At 41.6% G+C, this 12095-nt stretch overlaps 1 protein-coding gene across 7 annotated transcripts in view; it reads left to right on the forward strand.

Annotated features, from left to right (window-relative positions):
* The window catches only part of rusc2 (RUN and SH3 domain containing 2), a 46834-nt gene that overhangs the window by 16425 nt on the left and 18314 nt on the right, over positions 1 to 12095 (forward strand). For all 7 annotated transcript variants that reach the window (XM_039803477.1, XM_039803479.1, XM_039803480.1 and 4 more), the window contains 2 exons: positions 6315 to 8055; positions 10400 to 10964. In XM_039803477.1, coding sequence (XP_039659411.1) covers positions 6502 to 8055; positions 10400 to 10964 — 2119 coding nt within the window. In that variant the 5' untranslated portion in view covers positions 6315 to 6501. The remainder of the gene's footprint in view (positions 1 to 6314; positions 8056 to 10399; positions 10965 to 12095) is intronic.

The following is a 12095-nucleotide window of genomic DNA, read 5'->3' on the forward strand; positions in this document are numbered from 1 at the left end:
TCTTACAAGAACGTTTAATGAATTCCTCGTTATTAAGAGTATTGACATGGACAGAAAACCCTGTTGGTATTTCTCTTTATGTAGAGGAATTTGTCGTGGCGGCATGGATGAGATGTGGTGTCAAGTGCAAGTCGTATTTTGTCTTATGTTCAGATATTTTTGATAAATTCCTACAAGCATGATGCATGATGTTTAGCATGAAAAAGCCCACTTATTGAGTTGTGTCCTTGGAAGATGAATGGTTCCTCTGGCTGTGGTGTTCAAAACAAGTGAGCATAATGGCCGAGTCTATTCAATGGTCCCATTCACAAGTTTCTCTGTTTCAGTTTCTGTGTGTGTCTTGAATACTTGAACAGTCTGGTAGCCCATATGCATCTGTCCTCTTGTAAGGGACAGCATTGAGGCCAGCATCACACCACAGCAGCTGTGATTAATGAATTACATCATGTATCAGGATAATGTTTCCTGTAGGAAAGTGACACATTTCTGAGATCATGTTTTTGCTCAAATTTACTGTTACTTGTTTTTTAGGAATGCCTTACAATATAATACAACTTGGTTCCTAACTAGAGCAAAAAAAAAAAAAGCACCGTGCTGATCATAAAATGAAATGGCGGAGACACAATTTGATTCCCTCTTTAACACAGTGATCTGCCAAATGTTTAAACTGCTATCTGAAAATGATTTTCTTAAAAACAGGCCCAAAAAGAAGAGTTTTATCAAAATTGTTTTTGTTTGCCAACTAAGGTCTTTAGATTATTGTAGTCCAACCCAGTTACTGAGAACAGTGTAATGTGAGGACTTTTGTAATTCAAGTTTTTATTGTTTTTCCATGTGAGAAACACACCACATTTAACAACATGTAACAGCACTAAACAAACACTATACAGCAATCTGGGCAACACAAATTCACAATTAAAACACACACCCCTAGATAATCGATAAAATAGGAAGAAAAATAAAAATAATATGGGGGTGTTGGCTGAGATCGAATTAGGCTTGATAATAATATTAATTATGGGGCACTAGTCAGTTCAAATTGAATAAAATGCAGGAAATGAGACCAGACCTGGTAGAATTTACCCCTACGATCATTCAGGCTTGCAATAAGATCTTCAAATGAGGCTGTGTCCGTCATTAACTTCAGCCAGTCTATAAAACTAGGCCTTACTTGGCTTTTCCGGTATCTCAGAATGATTCGTACTGCAGTGATAGTGATGTGAGGACTTTTGGTACCAAGGTAACAGGAGAAGACTCCATTGTGTTGGAAGAGTTTAAGTAAAGTAAAAAATCAGAATCTAAAATCTTTATTTTATTTTAAAGACAGTATGTACAGGTATGTATACGCCTCAAAAATAGAGCACAAAACATATATTCACATACCTGCCTATACATATCTTTAAAAATATTTTTTCCCTTATGATAATATATTGAAGAAAAAGCAAGGTGCCTTTTGCATTGCATCTCTGAATTTAGATAAGTTGAGGGACTTCCCGCTCATATCAGTTTAAAGTGAATGTCTGATGTGCAGTCAGAGCTTTTGTAGAAGTCCCACTCGGCACTGAATTAACTAAACTCACCTTCATTACCAAGAGGATTTGTTTGGGATGAAATCAAGTTTTCCTCTGTCAGTAAATACAAGAAATGGTGAAGTAACATGCTGGCGTGAAGATCTAGTATTGATCATTTTGTCTTCCCGGTAACATTCATGAAAGCATCCCTCGGCACACTGTACATAAACAAATTAAATGATGGAGGCCATACTACACAGTATTGTGTTAAAGTGCAATTTAACAATCCTTGTGGCTGAACTCGGTGGCTCGTGTTGCTGACCCAGAAACTCTTTGGAGAGTCAGACTTGTTTGGGCTGCCTCTTCATAAAACCATGGCAGATTAGATGGGACTGGTGTGTGTGTGTGTGTGTGTGTGTGTGTGTGTGTGTGTGTGTGTGTGTGTGTGTGTGTGTGTGTGTGTGTGTGTGTGTGTGTGTGTGTGTGTGTGTGTGTGTGTGTGTGTGTGTGTGTGTGTGTGTGTGTGTGTGTGTCCCTACGTATTTTGTCTGCAGCAGTCTTGCTTACAAAGATCTCTGCCACCAAATAATAGAGCCAACTGTTTAATCCTGTTTAATACTGTGGAAAACACACATATATTCACTTTAAAATCCTTTTAATTAAAACCAAAATCCTTAAGTTTTAATGTTGTCAGTTACCGTATTAATGTTTCAAAACTCATTGAAGTCATGTACTAACGTTACGTTCTCTCTACAAGGATATCCACCAGAACAGTTAATAAAAAATGAATAAAGCCAAAGAAACAAAGAGACAAAAGAAACCTCAGACAGTTCTGATAGCTGCCTATGTTAATGTCCTCCCAACACCAACTGTGTAGTCTGAACTCGCATTACACAACCGAGCCTGCCTGACCGTGCAGCTAATACCTTAAACCAATTTTAGTCTCCCTTGTTCTAGTCTCTGGTGTTAACATTGCCTGCACTCTTCATCAGAACCATTATGCTAATCTTAATAATGTCACTTTCCACTGACAGGAGCCATCAGACTTCAGATTTTTTTGGGATGTGATTTAAGGGAATACATGTCTGAAAATATTACTACTACTGGCTTTCGGCTGTTAATTGCAGTCGTGTACTTTGTTGTTATGTAACAAGAAGATCTCTTACTCCCTCTGTGATGTCCGCTCAATAAAGCAGTAATGGTATAATATCAGGCTTTTTCTGGCTGTTACTACATAATCAATACAAAATGGACCTGTTTATAGTAATCTCATAGAATATTATTATTATTATTATTATTAATAATAATAATAATAATAATAATAATAATAATAATTTTATTTGTACAGAACCTTTTTAAAACTGTTACAAAGTGCTTTACATGATTAAATCACAGTTTTACACAGCATTTCCAGGCTACAGATTATAACAAAGTGAATATGTGTAGTTTCAGCAATATTTTAATTACTCCTACGGTCTGTGTGTCAGAGAAGGAAAGCTGTTTAGCAATATCATTTGTGATTCAGATCATAATATTCTTGACACCTAAAATAGTTGTCATTCCCCAAAGTCGTTCTGGTTTTATCAGTGATATGCGTGCGGTGATTTTCATGCAAAGTGTAGGAGTGATACTGTGCCTGAGCAGCAGAAGACAAGGGATGTCTGAAAGTAAAATCTGCATGGTGAATATGAATTTAAAAATGCTATCCCAGTCCTCAACAGCTACATCGTGAGGTGCCACTGAACGAGGCAGCTGCTCCAGTGAAGCATGAAATATACATTTTATTAGAAGTTCTTTTATATTATGACAGATGAAAATAATAGCTGTTTTGTTTCTATAATTTATCAATCCAAAATACTAAAAAAAGTAAATATCTGTGAGAGTTCATACATGTCTGCCTGCAGCAGGGGGTTGCGGGCAGCTGTGAGATAAAAAAGTTGAGCTCCACCTCTGTGTAGGTGAAGCTGAATCCTCCCTCACAGCAAAAGCCATTCCAGTCCCCAGTTTAAAAAGGTCATTTGTCAAGAGTGGCATCTCAGTTATTACCCTGCTCCTAAGCAAACCTGTCCCACCCTGCTAACAAAGGCCGGCAGTCTGCAGCCTTAGCTTCTCTTTATTTAGCAATACAAATGATGAAGCAGTGCTCACTGTGCACCTTGTTATTGTGCTTGTAAAGGTCTCATTAGCATTTGCACTCACACATTATTATCCATGTGAATCTGTATTTGTACATTATTATAATGTCACTTTTTGGCTTGGCTCCTGCCTTCTGTTGATTTTTCTTTCTTTTTTTAACTCTCCTCCAAAAATTCAATTCAAATTTGCTTTTAATCGACCTACTGTATCTGAGATTATCTTTTAAGCAGATATAATAGAGGGATTACTCTAAATCTTAGTTAGCACTAGTCTGGTCCAGGTCATAATCCGATTTGAGAGCTAATTTATTCCTAATCCAACTCATATTCTAATTTATAATACATTACTGGAGAAAAGACATAGTAAAGAAGTATGAAATAACTTTGCAACAGAGATCTCCATCCATCTAAAAACAGCACAGACAACACATATTTATTTCCACATTAATTTTAGAAACCACCATTAACACATGGTGAAGAAGATTGTCAGTGTGTCCCAGCTGTTAAAATGCATTTCATACTGCATGTAACATTGTGTGACACCCAAAATTGTCTCCTGCAAAACAAAGCTTTAAAGGTCCCATGACATGGTGCTCTTTGGATGCTTTTATATAGACCTTAGTGGTCCCCTAATACTGTATCTGAAGTCTCTTTCCCGAAATTCAGCCTTGGTGCAGTATTACAGCCACTAGAGCCAGTCCCAAAATGAGCTTTCCTTAGGATGTACCATGTCTGTGTCTGTAGCTGTTGAGGAGGAGAGAGGGGGGGAAGGTGGAGGGTGGGGGTGTGGTCTTGACCAACTGCCACTTTGCTTGTTTGAAAGCCATGATGTCTCTCTCTTTCTCATGGGTGGGCCAAATTCTCTGGGCGGCCAAAACAGAGAAAGGGGAGGTAACCTTCCTCCTTCTGACCTCATAAGGAGCAAGATTCCAGATCGGCCCATCTGAGCTTTCATTTTCTCAAAGGCAGAGCAGGATACCCAGGGCTCGGTTTACAGCTATTGCCATTTCCAGCCACCATAGGCAGGCTGGGGGAACTCATATCAATGTTAAAAAACCTCATAAAGTGAAATTTTCATGCTATGAGACCTTTAAGAGTTCCGTGTAATTTTAGATAAGGGAGCGAGGGAAAGGCTGATGGAAAAAATGACTTTTAACATAGTCATTAGTCAACATCTGCATCTTTTAACAATGCAGAAAGTATCTTGGAAAATGTAGTCTTAACTGTAAGAAAAACAAGCACTAAATAATACCACCAACATGAGATAGAAGCTATTATTTTCCTGGCCTAATGGCTGCAATTGCACCGAAGTACTACACCTCATTTTTATATTGACATTTAAAACCACGACATGTTACACCTCAACAGCAGTCAGTGTATTGTTATCTGTGTTATTTTTATTTTCGTTTTAAGGTGCAACAGATGATTGTGAGGGAAACCGTTGCTGTGCCCTGTGTATGTGTGTATTATTTCGGATATAATGTGCGAATGGGGATGAGTTCATAACCCTGTTTAAGAGTCAGCTGCTTGGTGTGTGTATGTGGATCTCACTGTTTCCACTTCACATGGTGCTGACTCACCCTGCTCAGGGCACAGATGAGACTAGAATGATATAGTTCTGTACTGTTACTTTAGCTATTTTAGATCATCTTATTTTGGTGAACTTCACTTAACATTTGGAAACAGACAAATATTATAATCGATCCATGAATTATTTGCTATATCACATTACATATCCATGATCGGAAAAGGAGCCGGATGAAGAGAAAAATTTCACCAGCCCCTTTCTCAAACATAATATCTTGTTTCATTATTTATTTTTTCTTGTGTGTTTTAATGTCTTTTGACACAAGTAATCAATGAGATGACAAGAAGGGACTCATTTGCCATTAAAAACACAATGAGGAATGTAATAGAAACAAACGTCTTGGCCTGGTCTTGGTTTATTTGTCTCAACTGAGGTTAAAACGTGAAAATTATATTTGTGAGCATACAGTACAGGCCAAAATTTTGGAAACACTTTCTCATTCAGTGCATTTCCTTTTATTTTTTTATGACTATTTACATTGTAGATTCTCACTGAAAGCATCATGAATGCCTATGAATGAACACATATGGAATGATGTACTTGAAAACATGTCTTATATTTTAGATGCTTCAAAGTAGCCACCCTTTGCGTTTTTATTAATAAGGGAAATAATTCCACTAATTAACCCTGACAAAGCACACCTGTGAAGTGAAAACCATTTCAGGTGACTACCTCATGAAGCTCATTGAGAGAACACCAAGGGTTTGCAGCGCTATCAAAAAAAGCAAAGGGTGGCTACTTTGAAGAATCTAAAATATAAGACATGTTTTCAGTTATTTCACACTTTTTTGTTAAGTACATAATTCCATATGTTCATTCATAGTTTTGATGCCTTCAGTGAGAATCTACAATGTAAATAGTCATGAAAATAAAGAAACCCATTGAATGAGAAGGTGTGTCCAAACTTTTGGCCTGTACTGTATGTTGTCTTATTGATCATTCTCTCGCTCTATTTTCCACACTGTCTCTACATGATTTCATAAGACCATGCAGCCTCGAACCTGTGTGCGTGCTTTGGTGCCTGTATTTGCCTACTCCTATAACGTCTCTCCTCTCTCTCTCTCTCTTCGTATTTTCCAGATGTACCACTCTGACCACGGTGTTGACTTCCCCGACCTCTCCTTTCCAATCCCTGGCAGCCCTGCAGAGCTGGGCCCAGCAAACACAGAGTGAACCCAACCCTCAACAAATCACACATCTACCTTCCCCCTTCACCCACACAGGGCCTCCCTTCGCTCCAGTCCCACCCCCCTCCTCCTTCTGAACCATGGACAGCCCTCCTAAGCTGTCAGGCGAGACCCTGATCGTGCATCACATCCCCCTGGTGCACTGCCAGGTGTCTGGCGGGCGGAAGGGTGACTGCGGGGTCTCGTTGAAGAGGAGCAACCCGTTTATCCCACCGGAGAACCTGGGCTTGAGTCGAACCACTTCCCTTCCCGAGAGAGATGTTCTTCAGAGAGAGGCACTGCTCTACAGCAGCCTGATCCAGACCTCCAGTGGCTCCTGGGACTCCCGCAAAGGGGGAAAAGAGAGAAAAGTTGGCGGGAGAGGAGGCAGCACCGCAAGTGACGATTCATCGTTTACCTCGAGCAATTCAGAGGACCAGCTGATCACGGCTCACACTTTACCCAGAGCCAAACCGAGGAACAGGAATCCGTTGCGTCATAATCCATTCCTGCTGAATACCGAAGACGAGGATGAAGAAGAAGAGGATGGTGATAACCTCAGTGGTTACTTTGAAGACTCCTCTTTTCACCTCCACAGTGACACTAACTCTGTCCACGATGACGGGATGACTTCTTTCCACTTACACGGCATTGGCTTTGCTTCTGAGCCCTTTATGTTGCACAGGTCAGTGGGTGGAAGCAGTAGGGAGTCCCTAAGGGCAGTAGCCTCGGATTTCTCCACCCACCTGGAGGACCTGGACATTCTGGGACTGGACAGCCAGCTGCGCCACGGCAGCAGCGGCTCCAACATGTCCATGGATTGTGGAGAGCAAGACTGGGGCGATTACGATGGAGAAGATAAGGATGATCCCATGAAGTGTGGGCGAAGCTCCTCCAGCTCCTCCACGCAGCACTGCTCCTGCTGTGCACTCTCCCAGAACTACCCTCAGCACTTCCCTGAAGCCTTCACAGAGCCTTTCTCAGAATGCCAGCAAGGCTACGGCAGCGACTCCTCTTGCAACAGCTCGGACGGCGTGCTCGTGAACTTCAGCGCCATTTACAACAAGTTGAACAACAGTATTCCGGAGAAGCCGCAGGTCTCTGGGCACACCAATCTCAACAGCTCTACCGACCACTCCCGCACCTCGTCTGTTTCTGATCCACCAGGAAACAAGCGAGACTCGACTGGAGGGGCTTTCTATTTGGACCTTCACACATCCCCAACTGAAGCTCCCTTATCACAGCAGCAACCCCCCTGCCTGGGCGGCACCTTCCCTCTCATCCGTGAATCGCACCTGTCCACCTCCTCCACCTGTTCCTGCGCCGTGGAGCACCAGGGGGCTCTTGACCTCGACGCCAACTGCAACTCCTACCACCCTCCACATTCTGGATCGTCCGGAGACCTCGCTTCCTGTCTGCAGAGTCAGGCACGCCTGGTTGTCGCCACCCAGAACTACTACAAGTTGGTCACCTGCGACCTGTCGTCCCAGTCGTCCCCAAGTCCCGCAGGCTCCTCGGTCAACAGCTGCTCCGATGAGCACAGCAAAGGCAGCCCCACTCCGACCCAGCCCAACGAGTACTTTCTGTTCAGGCAGAGAGCTGATGAGCTGGGTGTGGAAGAAGAAGAAGATGAAGAAGATGAAGAGTCATCTAGGGTGAGTGGAGTATCCTACCACACTACTAGTTTTAACAATTTGTATTCCATCTAACAGGATGCTTTATTGGCTCCACAGCGGAACGTTCATGAAAATGGCTAATACCATATGCACAGGTCCACGCTTAGTTAATTTACCGTACATATTTATTTTAATTAAAATGTTGTATTTCATGCATTTGATTGATCAAATATCACCCCTAAATTACGCAGTTTGGAGTGGACAGCGGAGGAAAGACGCCCGATACATTGCATGATAAATCAAATAAAAAAGTAACGACCCCAAAATTCAGGTATCATATTGGCATTGTAAAACATTTCAAACAATACCTAGCGCTAATAATGGCATTATAATATGTCATGAAATCATATACTGTATGTCTATTTATGTGTTAAAAATACTCAAATTGATCTTCACCTTTGATCACAATAAACCCATCACTCTTTTTTTATTCAAGACTTTAATTACAATTTGCTTGGCAATTTGTAAAATGTTAACGTTTCATATCATCATAATACATATAATCATGATATAATTCAACTTAAAGTCCACTTAAAGTCAGTGTACAAAAAAATTGAATGAATGGCCCCTTCTAGCTGCACACAGCCTTGCTTTATTATATTTGCCTGATCAAATAGTTGTAGAGGTAAAGAATGTTTCCACTTTATCTCTAACACTCTCCGGTTGTCAGTGTGCTTAATGTCAATGATCAGGAACTCACAGAAAACTTAGCCTTCCTTTGGTGCAGTTAATCTGTGTGCAACATAGTGCCAGCTAATTGTCTGTAAATCAGGACACAGAAAAAACATAGAGCACAATAATCCTTGGAAATGAAGAGATTTTGCTTAAGTGCAGCATTTGTTGCAAGGTAGAACTGAAGATTTTTCACTTAAAGAAGTCCAATGATTATATAATGTAATGAAAATAAAAATAATAAAAAAAATTCTCGCACTCAATTTCTACTTCAGTTATTTTGTATCTTAAAAACACACAGCTTGCTGCGGGCGGAATGCATAATTAATCAAGTTAAGTTAGTACATCAAGTTAATTTACAGCATCAGGTAATTGTTACTTAGTTAAGTAATAAAAATACTGTACAGTCTGAGTAGGGAAGGCAAGTAAAACAACAAAATAGCAAGCATAGATAAAGCATAGCTTTAAGTAAAAGTTATTTGGTCAAATTACATCAGACTCAACAAGGAAGGGAATAATCATAGAATATATCTATGATCATAGGAAATAAAATAATGCTCAAATGCATGTAGCATTAATAGAAACTAAATGGTATGGAATAAATTACATAAGTGCATTCAACCATGTGGATACACCCCTGCAAAGTACATCAATTTCATCAAATATGCTGATCTACTTCATGCGTAAATTTTGAGACAACAGGAAAAACTCAACTCAACTTTATTTATAAAGCACTTTCAAAACCACAAGTGGAATCAAAGAGTTAAGAGTTAAAGAGTTTTTTTTATTTAATGTTTATATGTTATGGGCCAAGGTGCAGCATGAACAGATGAGTTTTCAGTCTGCAACGGAAGATGTGCCATGTGAGTTTCTGCTGTCCTGATGTCAATGGGGAGTTCGTTCCACCATTGTGGAGACAGGACAGCAAACAGTCAAGACTTTGTTGAGCGGTAGCCAGGCACCCTTTGTATTGTATCAGTAGCAGAGCATAGTGGACAGCCTGGGATGTATGGTTTAACCGTTTCCTGGATGTAGGATGGGCCCGAGCCCTTTACAGCATGATAGGCAAGCACCAGTTAAACTGCCAAATAGACTGCAGGCTCTGTGACAATGACAATTACCCTGAACCTAAAATAGCCATGGCACTGGTATTAGTCTGGCACTGGCTCACTTTAGAACACAGCCACTGTCTGGGGCTATCTGATATCATGTCTGAGGATTATTTTAGTTATATGTAGAGCTGAAGGATATTAGTCAGTAACAGTGCCACCGTGTCAAAGCAAAACTGTCGTAAAGGCAGTTCAGGACATTGGTTTGCTGTGGATTTTGTTATCCAGATTATTTAACCCTTGTGTTGTCTTCCCGTCAACCTTGACTTATTTGAGACGTTTTTTTTTCACAGTTTGTTTTTGCTTTTTCCAACGTTTTATATTGTAAACATTTTCTTCTTTACGTTTTCAGCGCTTATTTCTACATCATTTTCTGATATAAAACTAAAATTGAAAACAGGTCACTTTGACCCTAAGTCAACACAAGGTTAAGAACCCTTTTAAGTAATTTCACCTCTAAACCATGGTTTGGTAATGTGATTTATCTGATAAACTATTTTTGACAGTCGTGTTTCTTTCTTTCCTTATTTCTCCACATTCAGCGAGATGATGATGATGATGATGAGGATGACGAGGAGGAGAAGAAGAAGAATCAGCAGGCAGCTGGTGGAGCTGAAGCTGCTCCTGCCGTGATTGAAGGCCAGGTGTACGTCAACATCTCCCCCCCTGTGGTTGGCCAGGGTGTTATCGGAGCCTCAGCCTCAGGAAGCCGCCCCCGTTCTCGCAGCTACGACCGCAACCTGGACAAGTCTGCGTCCCCTCGGCTCGGCTCTCTGGAGCGTATGTTGAGCTGCCCGGTCCGGCTCAGCGAGGGCGCCGCCCCGACCCCGACCGCGCCTCCTCCTCCACGAGTCACCTCCTTCGCAGAGATCGCGAGAAGCAAGCGGAAGAATGGAGGCTCGCCGTCGCTGAAGGCAGCTGCAGACCCTTTCTCCTCCACTTACTCCACCCACTCCCACTCCTCTGTGGATTTCTCTCCGATCCTAGAGCAGCATGTGGAGGTTGACAGTCACAGCCTGTCACCTGTACCCTTTACCAGATGTTACAGTCAAGGCAGCACTGAGCGACACCTGGAGGGGGAGAGGGAGACCAGGGCCAAGGCTGAAGGTACGTCACCTCTTACTAGATTTATTTATTTATTGGTTTATTTAACCGGGAGAGTGCATTGCTATGAGTGCACCAGAGTTAGCTAAGAGGCTATTTTTTAATCCCTGGACAGATGTTATGAAGTCACCCTTTTATACAAAATGGAGTGAAGGTAGTTGCGCCACCGATACAACCACAGGCCTAAAGCCCCACAAATGGGCAGAGGAACTCCACAATAAGATGTCAGAGACACGGCCCTGCCATATTTATTGTTGTTACGTCTAATGGCTGGAACACACCGCACGCGTAAGCAGCTATTTTTTTAATAGCAGCTATTTTTATTTCGCCGCCCATGTCATCAAATCTGTCCTGGCACACCGGGCGCGTAGCATCCACGTAGCAGCCGCGTAGGCCCGCATGCTGCAGCGATAGTTTCGGCGTCTCCTCTATTTCTTGCGCGATATGTGAGCGTATGTGTGAATCCAGGCAGGTAATCACAAACAGGAAGACCACAGTGCAGCTGGATATTTTACCAAAATGTAGACAAAATAATATATAAACAAAATATAGACATGCGATCAGGCACACAGAGAGAGAGACCGACGAACGGACAGAGAGAGAGAGACACACACACACACACACACACACACACACACACACACACAGCCCCATATAGGCTACAATTCCCACAGTTTTCCCCACTTATCATGTCTCGTTCCTATGGCGGGAGAGAGAGAAAAGAGAGAGAGAGAGCCCGGCGTGTAGAAATATGCATCTGGTATGAATCAGGCGATCAGGCACGTATCTACGCTACGCGACACTTGCGCATGCGATGTGTTCCAGCTGTAAGGTGTTCGCAAACAATTGCCTATTTACACAGGCAGCAGCAGCAGCGTTAACATGAACCTGGAGTTGTGTTTCTCTCCAACGGATGAGTGGAAGTCAAACATTTACTATCCTTTTAGCTCAATCAATCCATTTTTAATTTGTCACATGTAATCGTAGGTATAATATAGGGTATAATTGCAGTGAAATGTAATCCCATCAGCTCCTTGAACTTGTACATGATTCATCATAAAGCAGAATGTGGCTTTTGAATATAGCTCACCAACTCCTGAGGAGGAAAAAAAAAAGAAATAAAAAAGATCTACA

This window comes from Perca fluviatilis, chromosome 6 (assembly GCF_010015445.1).
Source record: "Perca fluviatilis chromosome 6, GENO_Pfluv_1.0, whole genome shotgun sequence".
Lineage (NCBI taxonomy): Eukaryota > Metazoa > Chordata > Actinopteri > Perciformes > Percidae > Perca > Perca fluviatilis.